Below are 27,068 nucleotides of genomic sequence, written 5' to 3' on the forward strand. Positions count from 1 at the left end.
GGCTGCACAGCGTCACGTGGAGGCGACACCACCAGGGAGGGTCATGGTCCCACCACACGGAGCCCCTGGCCCATGGCGGCTGAGCAGGGCTCAGAGCCGGACAGGGCGCCCAGCCCGCACCCTTAAATTAAATACCACCTGTCACGTCTGAGCCCTTTGCAGCTCTCACGCTTTCTTCTGCAGCCCCCTTCGGTGGTAGCAGGAAGGTGACACGGGGACATCCTGGTTCCCTGTCTCCCATCTCCACCTGACGGGCCCCATAAATGACAGCACTGTCCTCTTTCCACCTGCCATGGAAACTGGGCTGCACCACCCAGACCCTCCCCCTCCAACACTGGCGGGTTTAGTCCCCCAGCTGCTGGGAGGGCCGCTGGCTGACGGCTCTCAGCCGTCGCCCTCATAGGGAGCTGCCTCAGCTGCAGGGAGCTGCCTTGCCCAAGGTCATGCCGCTTTCCTGGGGCAGCCCAAATGGAATTACTGGTCAGCATGGGCACACAGAGCCATTCCTTTGCCCCGCCGCAGGACAACTCTGAAGAATGAGGTGTCTGGCCTCAGAGCTCCCAGAGGGGGCTGGCTGAGTGAGGCCTGGAGACTCGGGGCAGCCGCCGCCGACCTCTCCCTCGTGCCCGCCCCACAGGTGTTGATGACGAGCACCAGCTGCCCGCTGCTGCCTTCCCGCCCAGGGAGCCCAAGCTGCAAAGGCCTCTCCACCCGTCTTTTTCCTTCTCACTTCCGAAGGCTCCCAGCATCAAAGGCCACCCGGGGCTTACACCAGACACCTCCTCAACGCAGCCCCCATCTGGGGCAGGCTTTTCTCCCAAGTGGGGCGGGGACGGGGGTGGAGTTTTCCCACCTATCCAATGAGAGGTGAATGAGCGAGCAGGGCAGCCTGGGGGAGACCGACACAGCCTTTAATCAGGAAACCTCGAGTGAGGACAGTAACGCTGGCAGCACAGTCCTGGAGGAGTCTCAGGCCCTCGCCACGAACCCTCCTCCTCCACTGGAGGCAGCTCAGCAGCCCAGCCTCCCTTGAAAGAGGCCGGGCCTTCCAGGGACGATGCTGCCCCTGGGGAAGGCATCTGCTCATCCCCACGGCATGTTCCAAATGCTTCCTGGGATCAAGGTGCTGTCAGCCCTGAGGGTCTGCCAGGCCCCCAGCAGCCCTGCAGGAGTGAGCCTCGCAGGTCCCCACGGCGTTCCTGCACACTCCCAGGGCCACTGGCAGCTCCCTCTGTCCGGCGTCTCCCGGGCGTGGCCCTGCGATGGAGGCCACCTTACCCCGTGGGCTCCTCTTTGCGTGAGGTCCCCCTGGTGGGCTGCTGGAGGCCGGGGCTGGCGGTAGCCACAAGGGCTGCAGACAGTCTGGAGGTGGTGGGAGAGAGTCTGCGAGGCCTGAGGGGGGCGGCAGGGGTCTCTGAGGGGCGAGGGTCTATCGTGGAGCGGACTGAAGCATCAGTCAGGATGGTTGCAGGCAGAGAAGGCTGCCTGGCCGCCGTGTGGGCCCCGGAGGCCGAGGTCAAAGGCTCTGGAGTAACAGGAGGTGGCCCAGGAGCCCCAGGAGAGGCCGGAGGTAGAGTGGAGGCTCCTGGAGGGAGGGAAGGCCCCGGGGATGGCCCCGTGGGGGGCGAGGGTGAGGCCGGGGCTCCTGAAGGGCTCCTGGGGAAAGTCTGCTCATCAGACACGTTCGTTCCTAGGAGGAGCTGGAGGAAGCGGAGTGCTGGCCGCCGAGGCAGGGCCGCCGGAGGCCCCAGGCAGGAGCTGCAGTTGACGGGGGCCTCGGGGTCTCTGCGGGGACCCTGAGCCGCGTTGCTGAACTCCACCTCGCTGGAAGGGCCGAGTCCCCGCCTTTCTTCCAAGGAATCTAGAGACGGGTGGGGGAGACAAGAGACCTGTGGTTCTCCCAGAAGCTGAGGCAGCTCTGGGATGAGCTGTGTGGGGACAGATGCCCAAGCTCTGTCCTCTGCCGGTCCTCGAACACCCGGTAAGGGCCAGCCAGTGCCTGTCCTGGGGTAGGAGAGACCAAAAAAACATGACTGGGCCCTGGCTGGTGTGGCTCAGTGGATCGAGCACCGGCCTGAGAACCAAAGGGTCGCTGGTTCAATTCCCAGTCAGTGCACGTGCCTGGGTTGCGGGCCAGGTCCCCAGTAGGGGGCACGTAAGAAGCAACCACACATTGATGTTTCTCTCCCTCTCTTTCTCCCTCCGTTCCCCTCTCTCTAAAAACAAATAAATAAAATCTTTTAAAAAACACGAATGGAAGGAGGCGGTGCACCAAAGCGGCTGTGCCAGGCGCTGGTCTGTGATGCTGTGTGAGTCATGCAACTCCCCCGAGCCTCCGCCTCCCCACCTGTACGCTGACAATCACATGGGACTGGCTAAAGCGGCGCATGGGGCGTCTCAGCCTAAACCCGGATGCAAACTTGTGGACTTCGGGTGACCATCCTGTGTCGATGCAGGGTCACCAGTGGTAACACAGGTACCATCTGCTGCGGGGTGTTGACAGTGGAGACTGAAACATCATGAGGGATTAATACTCGGGAGGGTCAGGGGGAAAGGACAAGTAAAGGAAGGAAGAGATAGGCAGAGAGCACATGCAGAGTGAAGAAGCAAACGAAGAAAATGTCACGAGGGCATGATCACAGATGAGAGGGATGTTGTTAAACACACTAAAAAACTGGATCGCCCTGGCCGGTGTGGCTCAGTGGGTTGAGCGCCAGCCTGTGAACTGAAAGGCCGCTGGTTCGATTCCCAGTCCGGGCCCATGCCTAGGCTGCAGGCCAGGTGCCCAGTAGGGGGCGTGCAAGAGGCAACCAGTTGATGTTTCTCTCGCACATAGCTGTTTCCCTGTTTCTCTCTCCCTTCCCCTTGTTCTAAAAATAAATAAAATCTTAAAAAAAAAAAAACCCTGGAAGAATGACACTTTGAAAATCATCCAAGGACAGTCCCACAACTCTGTGAATACACCCAAAGCCACTGACTGTGCATCATATGGCCTGTGAACTACACGTCAAGCAAGCTGGGTTTTGGGTTTTGGGTTTTTTTTTTTATTTGGTTATCAAAAAAAAAGCATTTTTTATTATAACCAAAAAGCATTTTTTTTTGGTTATCAAAAAACCCCTCACAACTCATATTGTAGTTCAACTCATATAAAGTGGGTTGTCCTTAAAAAATGTTCTCATGAGAAAAAGTCACACAGAGAACAAACTGAGGCCTTGTGCTTCACAAGAGCTGGCTCTGTACCTCCCTTCTCTGGGCCTCGCTTTCCCCATCTGGAGGGAGGAGGCCAGAGCGGGAAGGAGCAGGGGAGAGGGGATCCCAGAGGCCGGGCCTTGAGTCCGACACCAGCCAGCACAGCACAGCTTTAAAACAGACACCTAAATGCCCTCAGCCCCTAGTTACCCATCTGAAGATGGAGATGACGGTAACGGCCCGTCTCAGATATTGCCAGTAGCACTTAACTGAGACAATACAGGTAAAACGTTCCGTACCCTGCCCAGCACCTTTGCTAACAACTGGTCTCTAGGCAGCATGGGGAACACCACCTATCAGCCTGCAGGGCAGTCGGCAGTGGTTAAACTGAAGAAGGAACTGTAAAACTCTCGGTGGTCCCCAAGGTGGGCTGCACAGGCTCCGGCTGGCTCCGGGCCCCACTCCCAACGGCAGCTCGGCCCCCGCAGACCTGAACGGCTGCCCTAAATACAGGACGTCCTCTTCAAAAGCCCAAAGGTGTTAAAAGCTATTTTGTACACGAGGAGATCCAGGCCACAAATCAGTGGGAAAATTCACCGTCTTCCTGGAAGTTTAAAAGCCATAAAAGAGCCACATTTAAGGTGCTTTATGGGCAGGTTAAATTGGAAAAGTTGAATTGCATGCATTCAGGGCCGAGCTGGTGGGTGTCTGGGGAACCAGCTGCCTCGAGGTAACTGTCCTCTTTCTCTAGGACCCCACTGGGTCTCGTGCTGCCGTCACACTGTGCCAGTCAGCAAACCACACTGGCGCCCTGGAACTCTGTCACTCCACCTATTGACCGTGTGTCCGAATGCAACTCACAAAATGGAAAAGAAGTTATCTGGCCCTGGCTGGTGTGGCTCAGGGGATTGAGCACCGGCCTGTGAACCGAAAGGCCACCAGTTTGATTCCCAGTCGGGGCACAGGCCTGGGTTGTGGGCCAGGTCCCTGGTTGGGGGTGTGCAAGAGGCAACTGATCGATGTATTCCTCACATATCAATGTTTTTCTCCCTCTCTTTCTCCCTCCCTTCCCCTCGCTCTAAAAATAAATAAATAAAATCTTTCTTTAAAAAAAAAGCTGTCTGACCAAAGATTTTTCACCACAGGTCCATTATGGTTAGAATAAAAAAGAAAGAAAGAAACCACCTAAATGTCCACCAAAAGGCAGCGGGTGTGCCAGGTATGTAAGCCAGAGCATCTGGGAGCTTTTCAAACGACCAGCTAAGGGCCACATTGATCCTTCAAAGCTGCGTGTCCCCAGCAGGTCAGCTGGGCCCTGCCTTCTCCTCTGGAAGCAGTGAACACGGACGAGTGTCAACAACGGAGAAAGACAGACAAATAGAATGACGCTCAGCAGTCAGGACAGCATAGGAGCTAAAAGCATCGACCCCGGGCTCAGATCCTGGCTCTGCTGCCTGACAGCTACGTGACCCTGAGCATGCCGCTTCGCCCCTCTGTGCCTCAGCTTCCCCTCCTGGAAAACAGGGGTGACGACAGCACCTGTCTCCACGGGCCACTGTGAAAAGGGGATGCAGTCAGACCTGCGATGTCCCCTGACACGTGAGTGCTCCACACCTATTAGCAACGACGCTTCTGCCACGTGGGTTCAGTCCCTGAATTCTGGCTTTTCAAAAAGGAGGAAATCGGAGGAAGAGATTACAGAAGGGGATAGTAGAGAAGGAGGAGGTACTGTAAACAAACCAACGTGTCACACGGCCTGTCGTGGGGGGCACGAGGGGCACGGATGAGGGTCGCGTGTGGCCTTGAGCAAGCCACATCCCCTCTCTGAGCCCAGGTGTCTCACACCCAGGGCCTGGCGAGGTCTGCGTTTCTAGGAGGAAGAGCAAAGTGGGAGAAGGCGGTGGAGGAACTCCGGGACCCAGAGGCCTGCTTACCTGGGCAGGACGCGCAGCAGTGCCCGGGGGACACGGAGGGGTCCGAGCAGGCCCGCTGGCAGGGGACCTTCTCACAGCTCACCTCTCCCAGCTGGGGAAGCACAAGGGCACACGTGAGGACGCCCAGAGCACCTCGCCCGCCTGGAGCGGCACCCCCAAAGGCCTCTGGCACCAGCAGTGGGACCCACAGGAAGATCCGGGGACAGGGGCTGTAGCGCCTGGCCCTCACCTGAACAACAGGTGAGGCCAAATGCAGCAGGGTGGCCTCAAGGACACGGCAAAGAGGGAGGATACAGTCACACCCAGAGGTATTCCGGCAGGTGATTCGAGTTGAAGAAAGTTGAAGGAAGGCAGGAGGAAGAGGAAGATGGACTTACAAGGGCTAAGGGGCTACGGGGTTTGCCAAGGGACGCAAGGCAAGAAGCAGCCCCTGGCCGGGCAGTTCCCAGTTCCCAGGCCCCGCTCACCCGACACGTGCACTGGGTACAGGGCTCATCGTCCAAGGTGAACACCTGGCCGTTCACCACCTTCCTTCCCTCGTAGTTGCAGTCTGTGGGGGCAGGGGAGACAGGGGCCCGTGAGACTCGAGGCCCACCCGGGAGCCTCGGACATAGGGTGGTGGCTCCCACTCACCTCGGCACACCGGGCAGCACTCCCCGTCGGGGTGGAAGGGGTAGGTGCAGGTGATGGGGCAGTCCACGGGCGAGCAGGCCACGGAGCCCAGCTGCAGGACACAGAAAATGCACAAGGCCCTTCGTTCCGGGGGGCTGATGGGACGCTTGGGAAGGACAGGTCACGCAGCCACAGAGTGCCCATCAGCACCCCGAGGTCGGGGGAGCGGTCCGTGGCGGGGGCAGGGGAGGGGGGTCGTTCCCTCAGTCAGAGTCTGTCTTCCTGCTGGGACACAAGCGCACACAGCCGAGGGCCTGGCCTTGTCCACAGATGTCACCTGTCAGCAGGCGCCTGCTCAACGAAGCTGTGAACTGCCCAAGAAAGGCGAGCACCAAAACCCCGGGAGAAAGAAGGACCCAGGAGCCGAAGCTTCCTGAAGCACACGGCTGTGCCTGAGCTCGGGGGGGCAGGGGTGGACAACACGACGACACTCGGAGGCCCCAGACGTTCATCCCAGTTTCTCCGTCTTTCTGCAGACCCTGTCTCTTTTCACGCTGCGCCTCACCCTCCGCCCGCAGGGAATGTTTCTGCATGACAAACAGTCAGGATTTTCACTCCAGCTCCCAAACACTAACTGACACTACCACCAAAGGTGCTTTTCCGGACTGAGGGGCAGCACGGGGGGGGGGGGGGGGGGCAGTGCGCTTCCTGGAGCGCAGGTCCCAAGGGTGAGGGCTCGATCCTTGGCACCGCAGCCCACGGGCTGTGGGGTCCGCAGCCTCGGTTTCCCACCCAGCAGATGGGGAAGCCAGTGGTGCCTGCCTCCTAGGGCGCTCATGCAGATAGATGAAGGGCTGAGCACCAGGCTGGCCCATGCCAAGAACCTGAGATGTGAGTAGAGGGCGTGGGCTGGAGTCCCCCACCGGCACCCTGTCACACGCAACAGACTGGCCCCTAAGACCCTCCCTGGTCACCAGAAGCAGAGGGCTTTGCCAGGGCAGAGAATGAAAACGGGTCCCCGGGCCCTGGGTAAAGACCGGCCCTGGGCAGGGCTGGAGGGAGCCGACTGTCACCAGGACCCAGAAGTGACCTTTCTCTTGGAGGTCTCTGGACTTTGCCTCCAGGGTTCAGGAGCTGGTGGCATTCCCTGGGGAGTTTCCGCAGACAGGGGTCAGGTCTGGGTGGCCGTACCAGGCAGATGCAGCTCAGACACGGGTCCAGCACAGACGGAAAGGTCTGGTTGTTGTGGAAGATTCTGCCTGTGTAGGTGCAGCCTGCCAGAGAGAGCACGCGGTGAGCGCCAGTGGGGTGGGGGCTGGGTGGAAGGTTGATTAGTGACCAGGCTCCTGCCAGGGTCAAGGTCCCAGGCTGATCGGGGTGGTGAAGGTCAGGCCAAATGCCTCCTGGGCCAGTTGCCCCAGAGGTTGGGGATGGGACAGAACACAGGTCCAGACTGGGTGCTGGCTTTTTTGCTCTGGATTCAGCAGAAGGGCCAGTGTGTCTTCGCTTCAGGGTCCTCCCACCCTCCCAGTCCCTACCTCCCCCCTCCCCCATCCCCCAGGATAAAGTGTTTCCCCCTCCCCCATTCACCAGGCGGATCAGGACAGAGGGACCAGGAGACACAACCTGGGAGCCTGGCACCACAGCTGTCCTCTCTGCCCCTCCCCACTCAGCCAAACCCCACCTTCCAGAACATTCCTCCGCACCTCTCCCCTCCCTGTCTCCTGATGCCCACAGAGACCCAATCTAGACGGTGCCTCCTTGATGGCATTTACCACACACTAGTAAGTGAAAAAACAGGTGATGAGACGGTAGCGAAATATTTTAAAGGAAAATATATGTATAACATATATCCTATATTAGAGAGAAATATGTATTAAAGAGATGTTATATAGAGGTGTAGATATTCCATCACAAAGAGACTAGAAAAACAAAAGCATGAGATTTAAAAGTGATCGTGGGCCCTTCTAAATGTTCTGTAACAAAACATGACTTTTGAATCCGGGGGAAAGGTAAAAGTCGCTATAAATGAAATATCATTTTCATTTGTTCTCCCTGTTGCTTGTCACCCCACCTAAGCTGTAAGTTCCACACACCTTCCTATCTGCCTCCGGCACTGGACAGGCCCTGCCACGGGCCAGTTTTCTACGTCTCTGAGCCTCAGTTTCCTCATCTGTGAGATGGGCTGCCCCCTGGGGCAGGTGGTTGTGAGGATGACCCGAGGTGAAACCCGAGTGGTACTTTGCACGGAAGGGCCCTGTACAGGGGGCACGAAGGCGACAGCAGGGAGGGGTGCTCTGCAGCCCCCACAGGGAACTACCTGCCGAGCAGTCCGGGCAGCACTGTCCAGGGATCCGAATCGGGTGCGGGCAGGAGTCCACGCAGTCTGTCCTCTGGCAGCTCACGGAACCATCTGCCTGAAGAACGAGGAACTTCACCAAGATCCCACCTGCGCACCGGTCTCCGCCGCCAGGCCCCGCTCCACCCTCCCAGTCCCACCCCAAAGGGCGGCAATGCTGCCAATTGGCCAAGGCTTGCCCTGAAGGGCACCCTGGTGCAGCGGGAGGTGGCAGGTGTCCCCCAAAGGGGACCAGCTACTTGAGAAGGGGTGTGAGCCTTCCAAAGATGCTCGTGTCCAAAGAGAGGGAAGGTGCGAACTGGGGTTCGGTCTCCTCGGCTTCCCGTCCCCCCCCCCCCCCCCCCCCCCCCCCCGCCATTCCCACCACAGCAGCCAGGGCTGTGCCGTCACACCCCAGCCCCCCCTCCTCCAAATTTCCACTCTCAGCGCTGGAACCCTGGCTCACCCCACACCCACAGAGTGTAATACAATCCTATTTTTACACTCCACCCGAAATGCCTATTTCAGAAGACAAAGGTGCCATGTAGTCTTCCTTTCCCTAAGAGTCTGAACGTTTATGAATGTTTTGCGTTACTTTCTCGCAACCCGAGTGCCCAGATCAGTCACGACCGAGAAAAAAGACAGCAGACGCACTTCCCCCCCAACTCTAATTCCGGTGAGCCGTCCCCCAGGTCTGTGAGGGACTGAGGCTGTTTAACAAACGGCCCATCAAAGGACTGGAAGGCCGTGCTTCCCACAGGCTGGTGCGCACCCCACCCCCCGCCCCCGCACCCGGCGGTAAAGCGCTGCTTCTGAGCCGCAGGTCTGCGCAGCCCCGAGACTCTGCACGTTCACCAGGCTCCGCGTGACGCCCACAACACCGAGGGTACAGGGACCTGGCTCTGAGGCACAAAGGTCTAGGAGAATCTGAATTCTTTTAACGTAGAAAGGAAAGCCAGCGTGCCCTTAGACAAGGAGCTAAAACAGTTGTGCTTCCTGGTAAGCAGCCGTGTTGGCGTTTCCATCCATCTGACTCTAGAACTCAAGCACCTGGTCCTTACCCACTTCTGATGAGATGAGGTCACGTGATTCACGTCAATGATGAGAACATCTCGAGTTCTCAGGCTGGGACCAATGGCTGCCCCAGCCCCTCCCTTATCTGCGCCGCCCGGGGGGACCTGCTGTGAGGGCTCCACCGTGCCACGCATGCGCGGCACACACCGCTCTCAAGGCAGAGACCACGCCCCGTTGCCCCGGACAGTCTACCGAGGACAGAGATCTGGGTCCCAACCTTTTCTGTCTAAACCGAGCCTGACGGCACGGGAACCAGGCTGAGGGCAGGGCTGAGTGGCCCAGCGTCCGGAGGGGCAGGGTGCCCTGGACCCGAGCACCCGGGGCCAGGCCGTGGGGTCTGCTCAGGTGAGGCGGGAGCAGCGGGAAAGCAGCTGAAGGCGCGCAGGTTGTCATTCACCTGGCAGATGCATAACTCACAGGGATCACCAGGAGACCAGATCTGTCCGACCGGAAACTCAACCCCATTGTCGTCGAGAGAGCAGCCTGGCCGGGGAACAGGGAGGGAGAAAGGGCGATTGGGCACAGGGGCAGAGGACGGGCCTGAGAGCCCGCGGGACCTGCAGCACTGCCCAGCAAGGACAGATGCCTCCACCCACTCACGCCATATGTAGACAGCTCCGAGGGCGTGCGCTCACCCTGGGGGCTGCCCACAGCTCCCTGCCGGCTCCCTCACTTGGTGAGTGTGCCCTCCAAACCTGCACCTGGTGTACACAAGGCAGTCACACCAGTGTGTGCTTCTATACACACCCATAAACACACACATCCACACACAGAGAAGCCATTCACACACACAGGCATACAGATATACAGACACACGCACAAATATGCAAACACACACTGACACACACACACTCTCACACAGACACACAGGTAGATACACACACATGCAAACTGACACTCAGACTCACTCTAACAGTGCAAGGGGTGCAGCCCAGCCCCTCTCCTCAAGGGCCTGTGTTGCAGGGCTGGGGGCCCTCACCTGTCATGGGCGTGGGCTCCCGGCAGGTGAAGCAACACTGTCCAGGGCCCAGCCACCACTCCTCACGGGGGCAGTCCAGCTCTGGACACGGTGTGAAGGAACATTCCACTTCCCCATTCTGGAAGAAAGCCAAGGGCATGGGCCAGTGAGGGCAGTTTCCCAGCCCTGGGTCACTGGAGGGCTGCCATCCCCCTCCTAAAACTGACAAAGGAATCTCCAGGGAGCAGGAGAGACAGGAAGGGCGAGTCCTTCCCTGGGGGCTGGGGTGAGGCTCGTGGGTCCTGGGAATGTGCCAGCTGCTTGTGTGGAGGGCGCCCTGCCTCCCCCGGCTGCAGCCATCAGCATCTCTGCCCTCCATGTCTGCAAAGCAGCTTCTGTCCAGGCTCCCCTGCTTCCTGCTCTCTCTCCAATCTGCTCTCTCTCTGCAGCCAGAGGACTTGCTCTTGTACCCATTTATCTGATCACATCACTCCGCCACCTAAAACCTTCAGCAGCACTGCCAAGTCCAAAGCCCTCAGCCTGGCTGGCAGAGCCTTTCACGCCTGAGCCCGAGGCAGAGGCTGTCACAGCACCTCCAGGCCCCTTCCCCTAAGTGCTACCCTTGGCCAGTGAGGACCGTGTCTTCCAGGTGTCGATAGTTCCTTCCCCCCGACTCCCTGGGGGGTGAGGAAACATGCACAAGTGACTAATGCTCCCCGGGCTCCCCACACGCCCGTCTGTGCCGTGCAGTGCCCACTCCAGAGGCCCGGGGTTGTCAGCCTGAGCCCCGGCCCTCACTGGGCTCCCTCCCCTGACCCTCCTGCTTCCCTCACCTCAGAGCACTCCCTCGGAAAGTACCTTCCACAGGAATCCCGCCCCAGGCCCTGCTCCTTGGAATCTAACCCAACCACAATCCCAACCCCTGCCTGAAGCCTCATCTCTTACCTGCTTCTAGTCAGATGCGTTCTGTGCTCCAGCCAGGATGGCTGCATGCCACACCCTCTCTGTCGCCTCCTGCCCCCTGCCAGGCGCACCTGTCTCAGCTCCTCACCTGCTCGGTCCTGGTCATCCCTCAGGTCTCACCTTAGCATCCCTCCCTCCCTCCAAGAGGGCTTCCCTGAAACCTGAAAGTCTGGCTACAGGCTTTGGTCACCTATCCACCTAGGCTGTGGAGCCCCAGCACTCAGCATTGCTCCAGGCACATAGTAGGTGCTCTACAAATAGCACTGCTGAAGGATGAACTTCAAGGAGCCTGCAGAAGGCCTTGGTGAGTACAGGTTCCTTTAGCCCCTTCCCTGCCTCGGTCCCTCTTTCTGCACGCCAACCCCTCTTCTCCTGGAAAAGGGCTGTGCCCTGCACCCTCCCGGTCACCCACCAAGTCAGCCCCTACCTGGCAGACACAGGTGGTACACTCGTCACCACCCCCACTGAACACAGCCCCGTCCGCATACCACCGGCCGTGGAAATAGCACCTCACTGTGGAGAGGAAAGGGAGAAGCAGCTCAAGGTTTGGGTGCAGGCAGCTAAAGAAAAAGGGGAAAAAACAGGTGGGGGACCCTGGGGAAGCTCACACACTCCCACAGCACAGCCCACGCCCGAAAACCTCACTCACTTCTCCCCTCCAAACCCCCGACAAAAAATACACTATTCCTTAAAAACTGACAGACAATGAACCATGTGTAAAACAAGGTCCTCAGCCGAAAGGGCGAGGGAAGCCCAGAATAACTCTTGAGGAGGAGGAAAGAAGAAATGGAAAAAGACTGCGCCAGACACCTGAGACGGCTCGGGGAGCCGTGCCCTCCAGCGGGGGCTGGCAGGATTCAGTGCGGACCTCCCATTTGAGGGTCCACCACAGGAACAGACAGCCTCAAACCTGCCCAGGCCCACCTGGCACTCGTCCGACTGCCCTGGGTTCAAATCCCACCGATCCTACCCACCAGGGAGTGACTGCCAGCACGACACTGAAGCTCACTGAGCCTCGGTTTTCTCATCTGTTCAGTGGGGCTGACAACAGTTCCTACCTCCTATGGACTCTATCGCCTATTCAAAAAAATTTAGTTAAAAATAATACAACAGTTAAGAGTTAAGAAAAAAAATTTTTAAAGGGTGCCAACTTTGGAATCAGGAAGACTTGAGTTCAAGTTCTGCTCTTGTGCTAACTGGCTGTGTGTCTTTGGGCAGTGACTTGACCTCTCTGAGCCTCAGTTTCCTCATCTATGACACAGGGCTATGAACAGTACTCCCTCAGGGCAGTGACACCCAGATTCGGTGAGATCAAGGTCTGGCAAGTGTCCACACGGCGATGGCACAGAGCTGGCAGGGAATATCAGTGATGGTGATGAGGTCATCCGGGAAAGAGAACCATATTTTTAACAAAGGACCAACTCACTAGTGGGGAAGATGATGCCCGCTCTCTGTTGAGCAGTGCTCGACAGAGTGGGCTTAGTCCCCTTCCTGCCTGTGTTGAGGGTGACTCTGGGCCCAGGGGCAGGCCAGGCTGTGAACCCAGTCTAGCACCCAAACCACTGTGCACATAGTAGGACTTCAATTAAATGGGCACTTTGAAATGCAACACTTGATTTGAGTGTCTAAAGCAGAAATCAATCTCCTTCCTCTCTCCTCCACTCTAAAAGACACCCCTCCCCAGAACACACAGAAAAGCTAAATCCACCCCGGCTGGTATGGCTCAGCGGGTTGAGTGTGGGCCTGCAGACCAAAGGGTCTCCGGTTTGATTCCCAGGCAGGGCACAGGCCTGGGTTGTGAGCCAGGTCCCCAGTTGGGGGCGTGAGAGAGGCAACTGATCAATGTTTCTCTCACATGCCGATGTTTCTCTCCCTCTCTTTCTCCCTCCTTTCCCCTCTCTCTAAAAAAGAAAATAAAATCTTCATTAAAACAAGTGCTAAATTCCTACCTGGAACACAAGTACAGCAGTCCGACTTCGGGGAGGCCTGACACGGGCCGGGGGGACACTCGGGGGAGATGCAGGACACGTTCCCAGCCTGAGGAGGAGAGACCGTGGTGGGCGGGGGAGGGAGAGGAGGACCAGGTGCCCTTCGGGCCCATCAGGAACCAGCTCTCGCCCCACCCATCTCACACCACAGCTCCGGTTTCCTGTGCAACGCACGAGCCTCCTAAAGAAAGCCCAAAGCCCTGACTGGCGTAGCTCAGTGAATTGAGCACGGGCTGCGAACCAAAGTGCCGCAGGTTTGATTCCCAGTCAGGGCACATACCTGGGTTGCAGGCCACAGCCCCCAGCAACTGCACATTGATGTTTCTCTCTCTCCCTCTTTCTCCCTCCCTTCCCTCTCTAAAAATAAATAAATAAAATCTTAAAAAAAAAAAAGGGAAAGAAAGCCTGAGAAAGCCTTCCCAGACCTTTAAATGCCACCATGGTGGCATTTAAACAAGGACAGCAAGAACAGTCTGCGGGGACCCCGTGTCTGCAGCTCATTATGGGGTGGCCAGAACATCTCTGTTCCGGAGTAGGCTGCTTCCCGGTGGAAACAACGCCCCTCACCTCCCACAGGGCTCCCTTCGGTAGCGAGCGGGTGCTCTGGAAGGTGCCAAGAAGCGAGGGACAGAGGCTACTGCACCAGGGACACCTGCCAGCGCGTCTGAGTTTTGAACCAAGTGACTACATGAGCTACACCAAGAATCAAATTTTAAAAACTTGAAGTTGCCCTAGCTGGTGTAGCTCAGTGAATTGAGCGTGGGCTGCAAACCAAAGCATCGCAGGGTCGATTCCCAGTCAGGGCACATGCCTGGGTCATAGGCCACGGCACCCAGCAAGCTCACATTGATGTTTCTCTCTCTCTCTCTTTCTCCCTCCCTTCCCTCTCTAAAAATAAATAAAACCTGAAAAAAAGAACAAAACTTGAAGTTAAGGCCAAAAAGCCCCTGGTGTTGGAGCCAGCCAGCCTGCCCTGAGTTCCAGGGTCTGCTCCTCCACTAACGAGCCGAGTGACTTTTGGCAGTGCGTCACCGCTCTGAGCCTCGGTCTCCCACCTGCTAGGGGACACCAAGGATTACGTGGAAAGAGATCGCCCACAAAAGCGCTTGGCCACCACCGCGCACGCGTGGCGCCCAGGAAGAGCTCGGCGATGGGTGTGGCAGCTGCCTACGTGTCCCACCCCCGATCTCACACTGCAGCTTCCATCATCGCTGCCAGACCCAGGGCTGCTTCTCAAGATGGTCAGAGAGGGGGGCAGTGAGGGTTGGTGGACGAAGTCCAGGCTTTGGATGCAGACAGACCTCAGTTCAAATCCCACCCCTGCTCCGTCCCAGCCCCAGTCTTCTCATCTGTAGACTAGGGACAGTAAAGCTGGCCTTGAAGAGCCGGCAGGGGCCTCAGGGGAGGCATCAGGTGAGAAGCACCAAGGCCCGTGCCTGGTACACACTGGGTGCTCATAATCGAATCTGTGTGACCGCCTCTGGCAGTGTCTGGCACACAGTAGGTGCTTCATAAGTATTCTTGGAGGAGGGGATTTGCCTGGAGCAGAACACTCGTCACAGACCAAGTCCGGTCACGAGCCTTCTCCCTCCCAAACGTGGAGACCTTCATTGTGCTGGCAAATATTTTGCCTGGAGAGAAAAACAGCCTCCCCGATGGGAAGTTTCCGAGGGCCTTTCATCCCCTCCCCTTCCTAGACAGATGGACCCTGTTTGCCTGTCGGCTCTTCCCTGCTCAGCAGAAGCCTCCCTGATTCCACAGACCTACAGGTTTCATGCCCCCACCCCCCGCCACCCCTCGCTTTTAAATCCGACAGGTTCTGACCAAAATCTACAACCTGGGAACTCTCCCTCCCTTCAGCCAGCTCACCTCTAACATCCGGTCTTCCCCCCTTCCTCTAAAACCCCCAAAGGTTAAGAAAACACCCGGGAGGTTCCAAGGCTTCGGGAATCCTGCGATGCTCACCAGGCAGACACAGATGGTGCAGTTCTCCGTGGGAGGAGAAAACACGGCCCCTTCGGCTCTTATGACGCCACTGTGAAAACAGCCTTGGGAAGACAAACAGGAGCGGAGGAGGCATCAGACCTCTTCAAAGCAGAAGCAGCTTGTGGTCTCATTCCTTTTCCAAGCGTAATGTGCCTGGAACCTTCTTCTCTCACTGGCCGGGATGCCTCAGGAGTGGCAGACCCAGGTACCCAGAACTGCGAGGTCCCGAGACCCCCCGGAGGATTAGCAGGGAGCATCCCTACAGGATGCCCCTGGGGGTTCTGCGCATGCCTGATAATAGCACAGCTGTGTGGAGAGTATGGCCTTTTATTCCATTTAGGTAGGAAAGGCAGCCAGACAGCCGTGGGTTCAAAACTGGCCTGCCCGTTCGGTCACCCGAGTGGCCTTGGGCATGTCACTCAAACTCTCTGGGATGCAGCTGTGTTTACTGTAAAATGGAAATGCCACCATGTGCCCTGCGAAGGACTTAGAAGGACCCACAACCTCAGACGTATAAAGTACCCAGCACTTTGCGTTTAGGGCTCAGTGTGAAGCAGGGACGCAGTAAAAGGTCACGATTATCATTCAGCAAAGCAGTAGGTGCCTTTTTATTCTAACTCGTGAGAAAACTTTTCATTGCTGCTGAAAGTACAGCAACCGTGGCATCTCATCACCATAGAAACGCAGATGCTCGGGCCCCTCCCCAGCTCCACTGAGTGAGACTCTGCTTCCTAGGACTTGTTAAGATTTGGGGTCTTTATCCTAACAGCAATGGGAAGCAAATGAAAAACTGTAAGCAGATTGTGGGAGAGAATCAGAAAAAGGGAAGAATTCACAAGGGATTACTCCTCTGGCTGTAGGGCGGGGCACGGCCAGGGGACTGCCCAGTGGAAACGCAGAAACTCACTGAATGCGTGAATGAGTGAGGGAGTGAGGCTCAGAGGGGATCCCCAGGAGATGAAAAGTTGCCCTTGAGAGAGCTCACAGCACAAACCAGTGGTTCTCAAACTGTGGTCCCTGGACCAGCAGCCACCAGCATCACCAGGGGCCTTGTCAGAAATGCAAATTCCTGGCCCTCCCCCACACCTGCTGAATCAGAAGCTCTAGGGGTGGGGCCCAGGGGTCCCTCTTCAGGTGATTCTAAGGTATAAGAAAGTTGGAGAAGCGTCTTTCTGCGCTGCAGAAGGACTGGGGAAGGGAAGAGGTGGGACCCCGTGGGCACTCGCAGCCGCCCCCACCTGCGCACGATGGACAGCACTCCCCGTCTCCGGAGGGGATGGGGTGGGAACAAGCAGCTTCACAGGTCACCTTTTCACAGGTCACCTGCCCGTCCTGGAAGCAGACATGCCGATCACCACAAGGCCCCGGCACCAGACCAGGGCAGCCCCGAGGACCCTCACACCCACCTCGCACCAGCACTGGGAACAGCCGGGCTCTGTCCAGTGGCTCCCTGACTCATACGTGGCTCCCAGGTGCCAGCAGGCAGAGGCCCCTGGTGCCGGCTGCGGGGCCGTGGGGCCCCTGGGCAAGGAAGGGGTACCCACCACCTTGTCCTGGAATTGTGAGGGAGGTCTGAGCGTCCCCAACAGGGGGACACTAGGCACTGGGGTGTCCACCGGGCTGGACGGCAGCCTCGTTGGGGCAGAAAAGGAAGCTGTTGGTAGCGCAGGGGTGGGAGACGGCAGGCAGGTGGTCCTGACTCCGGTGGGAGGTCCAGGAGCCCCGGGAGGAGGGCTGTGTCCAGGAGAAAGGGCGGGCCGGCCGGCCTCTGGGAGCAGCAGCAGCATCTTGGGCGGGTGCTGCAGGGGCTGCAGGATGGCGGAGGGGGCCAGCACGGCTTTCGGGAAGGCTGAAACGGAAGCACAGGGGCCTCTTGAGGGAGGTGAGACTGGGGGCCTGAACTCAGCTCCACCGCCAGAGTCCATGCGAATCTCTGGGCCCATTTCTTCATCCACATAATGGGTCTAAGACCACCAGTTCACCTCTGAAGTGGTGGCGCTGCGGACACAATCACACAGAAGGACCGACGGAGAAGAACCCCAAGAGCAGGCCGAGGGGACAAGTGGGACGGTGTTCCTAACCCCCACCCATGTGCGGCTTCCCGGGATGGTGTGCTGGGGCCGGGGAGAGCTCCCACGCACCAGAAAGACCACCTTCGGCTTTGTATAACGTTATACTTCTGTCTACAGGCACACTTGCAAAGCATGGCGGAGTGATCTGACACCGCTGTCCAGAGTGTCTGTCCCTGGGAGCCCGGGTTACTGGGGCTCCTATGTCACATGCTCGTTTTTTCCCCCTTTTACCATTTGGAGGAAAGCAGAAGGGCTAGGGAAACAACGAGGTGATAAGGGAGAAGGAATGGATAAAGACATGGAAGGAGGAAGGAAGAAAGTGAAGCCCTGGAAATGAGAGGAACGAAAACAAGAGTGGGCGGAGAAAGAACAGGGTCGGCTCTGGGAGGGCGGGGCCTAGGGCCAGGAACCGGGAGGCGGGGCTGGACGCTCACCTTCACAGGACACGCGGTCAGCTCGCAGCCTGAAGCCAGGCCTGCACGTGCACAGGAAGCTGCCCACGGTGTTGTGGCAGGAATGGTGACAGACTCGCCTCTCCTGCGGTCTCCGGCATTCGTTAACATCTGCAGGAGAGCCTCGCTGTCTTGTCGGGGCTACGGAGCCTTTCTCCCATCATCCCTTAGACCAAATGGCTAGGGGAGTCTCCGTGCCCCAGGGTGCGGACGGGACTCCAACGTCCGGCAGTGGCGCTGAGATCTACGCTAGTCCCCTTGGAAGGCTCCTACACCCAGGAGGCACTCGGTGGATGCACCAGTGACTCACCCCCAGCGTCATGCAGCAATGATTAAGTGCTGGCGGGGATGAGCCCGCTGGGAATCTTATCTCCAAGCCTTCCACCACCCCACCTGTCAAGGGTCGGTGGTGTGGCCCCTTCTGGGGAAAAAAGGGAGTCTCCAAAACCACTGTGCCGCTCAGGGGAGGTTTCAGGACAAAGCCCGCACTCTGCTAGAACAAGGCCTTTTTTCAGGCCCATGGGACCCCACCTTCAACTCATGAGCCAAGTGCAAGACAAACATGCCAGTCCCTTTCTGGAAATTTCAGCTAATGGGCTGAGAAAACAGGGGTCTCCTTCTAAACCAGAGGAACTGAGGAAGACATAACGTGCTTTATTTACCAAGGGGAGCAAAGGCAGCCAAGAAAATGGGTGAGCAGAAAGGGTGTATCCTGGGGTGTATCTGGGAGGAGGGGTGGAAGAGAAACATCACAGGATGAAAAGGGCACGTGGCCAGGAGGAGTCCAAACGGGGTCTTCCGTGCGGAGCCACGCCAGCCCCAGCGAAAGGCGGACTGAGCGGAGGGTTCAAGCGCTTACGGGCTCCAGGGCACCGAGAGGTTCAGACGGCCGCCCCGCCCCATCCCTGGGCGTGGCCTGTCCATCTTCCCGATTGGCAGCCTAAGTGTGAAGACAAGCGGGTCCTCCCGACCTTACCTACACAGGAGTGCCGGTTGCCGTGCAGGTGGAAGCCGGTTCTGCAGGAACACCGGTAGCTGCCAATGCTGTTTTTACACCTCTGCTGGCAGGGGGTCCCGAGGCACTCGTCAGTGTCTGGAAGGGGACCGACAAGGCCGGAGCTCTTTCGCTCTTGGAGTTGCGGAACTACGTGGTCCCCTCATGTCTCTCATCGACACCCCCTGCCCCACACAGGGCTGTGGGGGGCCATCTTAACCCCTGCCTTCCTCACTGCCCACATGCAGCGGATCAACTCCTAAGTCCTCCCTGGACCAGCCTTCTCTCCACCTCCACTGCCACATCCTAGCCTGGGCCACCTCTGTCTAGTCCGGAGAAGAGCAACAGCCTTGTGCATCGCCCTGCCTCTCCCTGAGCCATCCTCTCCACAGCCTGCGGCATGTCCCCACCCATGGGCACCTCTGATTGGGCCACCTGCCCTCCGTGGCTCCCACAAGGACCAATGCAGCCCCCCAGTTCACCAGTTCACCAGTTCACCAGTTCAAAGGCAACCCAGGGCTGCCTTTTTCACCTCCTTCCCTGCCCCTCGCCTCTGCTCTGGCTTAAATTCTTGCTGTGTTCCAAGCACACCACACTCTCGGGGGCCTCCCCCTTCGTCCGTGGTCTCCAGTCTGCTCAGACTGCCCTTCCATCTTATCTGTCTGTCTGGAAAACTCCTACTCATACCTCAACACTCAGCTTCCATAGCACCTCCTCTGTCAACGCTCCCCCAGGCCGGGATTTGGGACTGTGAAAAACTGGAAATAACCTCCATGTTCACCAGGGAGAAAAGAGTTAGTAAACCGTGGAGCGTTTGCACTGCAGACTACCAGGCGGCAGTTAAAAGAGCAAAGCAGATCTGTTGAGCCCGAGGAGAGGTCTTCAAGACAGACCGTTGAGCGGGGAAAGGCGTGCAGAGGAAGGACCCGGTTCCCATCCCAGCTCTGCCATGATCTTGGGCAAGTCATTTAATGTCTTTAGGCCCCAGTGTTCCTCCAAGGAAAATGGAAATAAACAGTACCAACGTCACAGGATCATTTTGAGGGTGAAACGAGAAAATGCATGTATAATGTTTAGCACGGTGCCCGGACACAGCAGTTCAGGACAGTGAGATGTTCGTCTCTTAGTGTCATTTCTGTGTGTGTGTGGGCATGTGCTGGGGAGAGGCAGCCGGTCACTCGGGTGCCGTGCTGAATCATGTCCCCCGGGTTCCTATGTTGAAGCCATAACCTCTCATGGGACAGTGTTAGGAGGTGGACCTTTGGGAGGTGACCAAGTTTGGATGAGGTCTGGAGGGCGGGGCCCTCATGATGGGACCGGTGCCCTAAGAAGAAGAGACACCAGGGATCTCGCTCACTCTCCACCGTCTGCAAGCCAGGAAGAGGGCGCTCACCAGGAGCTCAACAGACCGGCACCTTGAACTTGAACTTCCAGCCTCCAGAACTGTGATACATTCCTGCTAAGTTGTTGGTCTTTTGTTATAGCAGCCTGAGCTAAGACATCCGAGTTATTCTCTAGGGAGAGCGGAGTGCAGGAATGGACGTGAGGGCTTGGAGCTAGCACCTTGCAAAACCTTTTTTTACAATGGATGAAAATGTCAAGCACACAGAAAATACTACTGCAGCATCGAGGGGGAAACTTCGTCTTCACTGCCTTGTTTACGAGTGTTTCCTTCCCTCACTTCTATAGAGAAAACCCATCTTGAAAGAATGAGTAATTATTTTTAAAAACCACTCTCATTCTGCTCCTTTAGGAAGGGACATATTTTCTCTTCCCTGGGTCCCACAGCACTTGTGGTCGCAACCTCGTTGCTTTGCTCTGCGCCATACTGGGGCAGCTGGAGGGCTGGATGCCTCCTCCTAACTGGCCCTGGGTCTCCAGAGCCTGGCCCAGCGGGGCCTGCAGGACCACAGGGTCCACGCCAGAGCCCAGCAGCGGCAGTGACAGCGTCATCGTCACCCACCGCACCCGAGCGGCTCACCTTGGCAGCTGTGGCGGTCGGCAGACAGCTGCATGCCCAGCCCGCACTCGCACACAAACCCGCCTTCCGTGTTCACGCACTGGCCCTCGCAGGAGGAGCTCAGACATTCATCGACGTCTGGGGAGAGAGAAGACACCCTTGCACAGCCTGCTGTCAATACAGTTGGGGTGCTGAGAGAAAACACCCGACATGGACCCTGTGTTCACACCCGCCTGCCCCACCTCCCCACCACGGGAAGAAACACCAGGCACCAGGAAAGTTGTTGAACGATGCAGGAAGCCCCAGAAAGAGGCTGAGGGGCCAGGCCCCTCCTCTTTGACCCACGCGGACCGATGACCAAAAGGATGCTGTTTCCCACCCACAGGGCAACCCCGCCGGGGCAGAGGGAATGGGCAGAAAGGCTGAGTGAAGCCCCGTACATGTGCACAGTGCCGCCTGCGTACGGCGGGAACGGAGGGGAGACAGTGGGGACACAAATGGGACTGAGATACAGTGCTGGCTCTCCAGATGGTCACAGTCTGATACGGGAGGAGCCAGGACACACCCACGAGAGACGCATGCCTGGGTGACATGGGCCCCACCGGGGAACGCCCGCCACAGCAGGAGTGTGCTGGCGGAGAGGTGGGCTGAGAGGACCAGGAGGCTGCGGGGGAGGGGCTGTCAAGTGGAGGGAGTCTGAGGAAGTTCCAGGAGCCCAGGGAAGCCGTGGGGTCCAGCCTGGTGGGACCGGGATATCGGGAGGCAAGGATGGAGAGCTGGGGGCAGGCTCGGCTGGGATGACTGGATACAGGAAGTGCTTTGGGGAGGTCCTGAGGGGTGAGGGGGCTGGGAGACAGACCTCTGCACCCCTGCGGCATCCCTCCCTCATCCAGGAACCACGGCGGCTCTGGAGGACCCACAGGAGCAGCTCTGCCCACTCCTGTCTGCACCTGGGTCTCCTGCCCTCCAGCCCCGTGCCCTCAGGACACCTCCATTCTCACTCTGGACTCTTCAGGAGCATGACCACTGCTTCCAAGAAGCACCCCCTGACTGACACCATCCCACTGAGCCGCCTTGGGCTGTGGCCAGTGCCCCTGCTCTGCGCTTGCTTCCACATCATTCTCTGCCTTTTCCTTGGCCCGGTTTGCCTCTGCAGCAAGCAGTGTGAGCAGAAACTACTCCCCATGAAAGACACTCGGGGAAAAATGAACGACTTCCTCCTTCCTGAAGGGGACGGTGGGGCAAGGACCCCCAGCAGCAAGACTCTCTCGTGAGACCCACTCTGACCCACCGGGTCTTCTAGGAATAGTCAGAGATGCCGCCAAGAAGCAATTCATTGCAGTGTTACTGAGCGGCAAAACACAGCAGACGAGCTCAGTGATGGGTAGCAGTGCTGGGTGCTCACAGGAGCCACATATGCAGCTGCTAAAAATGATGTTGCACAGACTATTTCATGCTCCCAGTGCAAAGTTTAGCGAGAAACACAATGAACAAAAACTACAGACAAGGCGTGATCCCAATTTTATAAAACATACAGATGCGCGCGCTTAACACACACAACTGTAGACACACGATTACAAATACACACACGCACACAAGGAAAAGGGCGGGAGAAACAACCTCGTGTTTGTAACAAATATCTCTGGGCAGGGCCCCCTGGGACCTGGTGGGTTTATTTTTCACCTGCTACCCTTCCTTTACAGTACTTTCCAGATGTTCCAAAACGAGTCATCTTTTATTTCTGTATTCAGGGGGAGAAACATGATTTTCACCAAATCGAACCTCAGAAAGAGGCTTTCCCCTCTCGGGAAAGATAAGCAAGAAACTGGTCCGAGTGTCTGCCTCTGGGGAAGGGAACTGGCTGCCAGCAGGAACGTTTCAAAACCCTGAACAAAGACAACACTTTGGGGGTTTCACTCCCTCTTCTTCCCCTCGTCACTCTCTACCAAGGGAGCCTTCTGTGGCCCGGCCTCTTCCAGGCCCACCTTGCACATGCCCAGTTCCGGTCCCATCCTGTCCGTGTGTGATCTACTCTTACCGCCCCCCCAACCTCCGCCCCGCTCAGTTCCTGCCCCTAAGAGGAGCGGTGTAAACATTTGGGAAATAGCAGGAGGGTCCTATCCCTTGGGTTCACACGCCTCCCTGCTTCCCTGCCCGCTCCCAAAATGCAGAGCTCATCCAGGCTCAGCTCTGGAGGCCACACCCCGGCAGGAGGGGGAGGGGACATCATTCCCGCCCGCCCCTCCCCCACTGCTCCCGGGTCTCTCACCGGTACACCTGATGCCCACGGCCGTCTCTGTCATCGAGAAGCCCACAGGGCACACGCGGGCCACCTCCTGGCAGCCGCCATGGTTACAGGTGAGGTCGCAGCCGTACTCGCCGCAGGGTCCGTGGGCTTCTGAAACAGGCACCGCGCACGTGAGCGGCACCGCGCCTGGGTCCCAGCCGCCCCGCCCCTCAGGGGCTCCTGCGTTCTGTTGGGAAGGTGCCTCTGGAGGCAAACAGGCCCGGGTTCCAGTCCTGCTCTGCCATGTACTAGCCGTGTTACCCTGGGCGAGCCACTGGCTTCTGTGTCTCCATGTCCTCACCTACACAAAGGGACTAAGACGCCTGCGGTTCTAACAGGGCGGTGTGGGGATGATCCGCGAGGACCCAAGGCCCAGTGTCTGGCACAGGATCTCCGTGTGAACAGAGTGCTTCCCATGAGCCACTGCCCGTCCCCAGTTACCTGGGCAGGTGGCCCCTTGCTCTCCGTCCTGGCAGGAGCAGACATTGGGAGCGATGCAGATGCCACTGCCGCAGCCGAAGGAGCAGAGGGCTGAGAGAGAGACGCAGGTGAGGGGGGAGGCCGGGGCCCCCCAATCTGCCCCTCAGGCCGGTCCCAGGGAATGCTCGCCCAGCTGGGGAGGGTGTTTTGGGGCCCGGGGACAGGCACTTACGAAGGGTGCAGTGCCCGCTGCCCACGGAGGGCGCCCAGCCAGGGCAGCAGCCACTCCCGAACCCTGAGAGGCAGACGTGGGGGCCCAGCCGGCGTCTGCAAGAGAGGAGACAACACTTTCCACCTCGGATGGGTCTGCAGAGGGCGGGGAGCCTCCCAACCCAGCCATTCCGTCAGTCAGCAGACAGTTCTCGAGACCCTCCGGAGAGGCAGTGGGAAGTTTCCGAAGAAAAACGACCCTGACAGCCAGTCCTGGAGGCAGGACAGAGACAAAGGCACCAGTGTCCTACCGATTGCTGCCGCGGGAACACGGAGCAGGGCGGCTGGGGGAGGGGGCCCTCGGAGGGGCCTCAGCGACGAGGAGGAAAAGCTGCAGCAGATGGAGAGCCCAGGGCGGGCTGCCTCAGGGCCTTTGCACCTGCAGCGCCCCCTCAGGAAGGTCCCTCCTTGGACACACACCGGGTGGTTCCCTCCTTCCACCCAGGTCTCCCTGCTCAGGCCGCCTTCTCAGAGGCCCTTCTCGTCCACCCCGACCTTGTTTCATTCTTTCCATGGCACTCACTTCCCAGGACAATACATTACTTATTCACTTGGTGATTTTTTTAAAAGATTTTATTTATTTTTAGACAAAGGAAAAGGGAAGGAGAGAGGGGTAGAAACATCAATGTGTGGTTGCCTCTTGCATGCCCCGCCCCCCACTGGGGACCTGGCCTGCAACCCAGGCATGTGTCCTAGACTGGGAATCGAACCGGCGACCCTCTGATTCGCAAGCCCTCGCTCAATCCACCGAGCCACACCAGCCAGGGCTTAACTTGTTGATTTGTTCATTGTCTGTCTCCCCTACGATTCCTGGGGGACAGGGCTTCGTCTTTTTGTTCACCTCCGCACCAAGAGCAGTGCCTAGCACACAGTAGGTGCTCAGTACCTGGCGGTTGAGGGAAAGGTTCAGAAGGGAAGCCAGCAGAAGAGAAGAGGGAGGGCAGCCCCAGGGGGGCTAGACAGATGTCATTCCCCAGGTGACATCTCTGGGGTGGGGGTGGGGACGCTGGCGAGCTGCCCAGAGGAGCGAAAGGGAACCAGACGCTGGGCGAGGGCCAGCAGCACAGCCAACAGCCGTTGAGCAAGTCACCTCCCCACCTTCAGGGGCACGGGGCAGCCGGAGAAGCAGGTGATAACAGCATACTGTGACACGTGTCACAGCAGGACTGGCTATGGAGCCCAGATTAGGGCCAGGTTTCCTGGAAGGCTGAGGTGGGGAGGAGGAGGGGCGGGGGGGGGGGAGGGGGCGGGGGACAGGCCTGAAGGGAAGCGGACAGCATCCCTACAACCGGTTCTTTGTGACAGGCAGGGCAGGGGGTGGCCCACAGGGCAGAATAGGGCCAAGAACACCCTCCCACCTGTGCTCCACCTGTTTGGAGGATGATGGGAACAGTCTGCCCGCGGGGGCTGAGGACCTGGATGGACAGGACAGACCCGCCCCGCCCTTGAGAAGAGTACTCCGTGCCAAGTGTGACATGCAGTCTGAGAGGGAAGCTCGGGGCACAGGGCAGCACAGAAACGACGGCAGAAAGCAGCCCCTGGAGCCCCAGGGAGCCTGTTTACTCTCTGAAGTCATCGCAGAAAAAGAGGGGGCCCTGGGGGCGGGGACTGACAGCGGTGTCTCATCGGCTGCCCTTGCTGGAGCGATTTTGTCAGCAGCCTAGGAAGGAGGAGCAGGCAGCTCCTGCTCCTCAGACCCGGCTCTGAAAGGGACAGGGATGCCACCAAAGCGGCAGATGTTAGAATGCGCGGGAGCCTCCTAGGCCGGGCCGTGGCGGGGAGACAGGTGGCAGGAATGCTCTGAAACGCGCAGAGCCTGCTGGAACTGAGTAAGAACTGGCGGCGGCGGCGGCGGTGGAACGCACGTGCGAGCGGCGGGACCACCCCCTGTGCACCCCCCTCTCCCTGGGCAGTGGCGGAGAGCCAGGGCGCCTGCTGACTCCGCGTTCCCTCGCTCGGAGCATCGCGCACACACGTGCTCGGCCCGCGGCAGCCCGGCTTCCGCCAGGAGGGGACCCGAGGGGAAGGCGGCATCCGTCGGGAAAGAGCAAAGGGACAAACACCCCACCCCCGCCCTCTCTCGCCCGCGCACACAGGCGGAAACCGAAACATGACCTGGCGAGACCCCGGCGGTTCCAAGGTCCACAGCATGCGCAGAGCCTGAACACAGGGAAAGCCCCCTCCCGGGAGCGGCCGGTGCCGCGGGGAGCCAGCCCCTGCCAAGGCAGAGGCACCAGCACATTCTCAAGCGAAGCCAGCCAATCTGGAGACCAGGTGGCACATCCCGGGCTCCCCTCGCCCCAGGTCTGCGCTGCAGAACGGACTCAGATGGGCTCATCCAGCGCCTAGGTCTCTGTCCTTCCCTCAATGTCCCAGCCAGGACAGCCCCGGACAGGGGCACAGAAGATGCACGCGTCCGGAGGCACATGCTGCAGTCTCTTTGTCCGTCCCCCCAGAGATGCGCCCGCGCGGACAGAGCCCCAGAGGGGAGCCCCTATTTGCAGCTGCCAGAGGCACCAAGCGCCCCTCCGCGTCTCCCCGCTCCACACCGACAGCTCCCTCGCGGCAGGGCAAGGGGAGGGTCTTGGGTGCTTACCTCTCCGGTGCGAAGTGCCCAGGCGGCTTCCTCCCAGTGTAGCCGCGGGCTGGGGACCCCGGCAGCAGGAGCGCGACACAGGCGGCCCGGAGGAACAGTCCGAGTCCGGCCCACATGACCGGCAGCGGTGCGTCCCCCCAGCTCGGCTCGGCTCCGGCGCCGCGCACGGGGGAGGGGGCTACCGGCCCTCGCCCCTCCTCCTGGCGCCGCGGGGAGCGAACCAGCGAGCCCCGAGCTGGCACGCAAAGCCGAACAGGGGGGCTGGGGACGCCGAGAGGAGGGGCTGGGGGCCCGCGAGGGGACGCTGCGCAAGGCTGGGGGGTCTCTGGCACCTCGGAGGGAAACACACAAAAGACAGTGACTCCCGCCTGCCAGTGGCCTTCAGGGTAGAAGGCGCGAGCCCCGGGAGGGGTCAAAGATCAGGGACCCCTGAGGGCGGGGTTTAGCCCTTGGCCCCCACCCCCTGCCCGGGTTTGGGAGTCGGCTTCCTGAGAAGGGCTGTGGGCGTCAGACTGAGGCCCGGGAAGGGAAGAGACTTTGGGAACAAGGCTGGCGCTGGAGGCTGTTGGTCCCAGGCATTGCTGGTCTCGGTGGAGCCCAAGACGCCTGTGTCGTCCCGACGGTGGGACGTGTGGAAATCCGTGCCCAGGACTCTGGGTCCTTTCACTGCTGGGCAGTCTAGCCCTAGCCCTGGGTGAGTGAGTCAGAGGGTCCATCTGCTCCCTGGTCAGGGGGAGCTAGCAGGTGTTGACCCCACAGGCTCCTCTTTGCCCCCTTTCTGCAGCTGCCCCAGGCCAGTCAGAGAGTGGTAGGCAGGCAGGGAAGTGGTGAGCAGGTGGTGTGGCTGGGTAGGATCATCCAGCTGGGAAAAAGCCCAAAGGATGACCAGAAAGCTGAAATTCTGCCTTCTGCTGTGTGTGGGGAAACTTCCCTAGCCACCCGGACCCAATTAGTCAAGGTTTGCTTAAACACTTC

General features: G+C 58.9%; 1 protein-coding gene across 2 annotated transcripts; it reads right to left on the bottom strand.

Moving 5' to 3' along the window:
• Nucleotides 1-900: 900 nt before the first annotated feature.
• Nucleotides 901-26,648, bottom strand: VWCE (von Willebrand factor C and EGF domains). Of its 2 annotated transcripts, none has more exons than XM_036029532.1 (20): nt 26,094-26,648; nt 23,460-23,554; nt 23,249-23,338; nt 22,790-22,918; nt 20,542-20,658; nt 18,543-18,659; nt 17,549-17,677; nt 16,449-16,891; nt 16,281-16,374; nt 15,022-15,104; nt 13,018-13,105; nt 11,496-11,581; nt 10,127-10,244; nt 9,565-9,630; nt 8,056-8,148; nt 6,927-7,009; nt 5,757-5,847; nt 5,595-5,673; nt 5,124-5,218; nt 901-1,861 (listed from the first exon to the last, which is right to left on the bottom strand). In XM_036029532.1, the coding sequence occupies exons 1-20, from the start codon at nt 26,207-26,209 to the stop codon at nt 1,275-1,277; spliced, it is 2,799 nt and encodes a 932-aa protein (XP_035885425.1). In that variant the 5' UTR covers nt 26,210-26,648; the 3' UTR covers nt 901-1,274. The 2 variants fall into 2 exon arrangements, with proteins under 2 accessions (XP_035885425.1, XP_035885424.1); XM_036029531.1 differs by having other exon boundaries at nt 8,056-8,152; nt 9,545-9,630; nt 26,094-26,647.
• Between the last annotated feature and the right edge of the window lie 420 nt (nt 26,649-27,068).

Source organism: Phyllostomus discolor, chromosome 6 (assembly GCF_004126475.2).
Source record: "Phyllostomus discolor isolate MPI-MPIP mPhyDis1 chromosome 6, mPhyDis1.pri.v3, whole genome shotgun sequence".
Classification (NCBI taxonomy): domain Eukaryota; kingdom Metazoa; phylum Chordata; class Mammalia; order Chiroptera; family Phyllostomidae; genus Phyllostomus; species Phyllostomus discolor.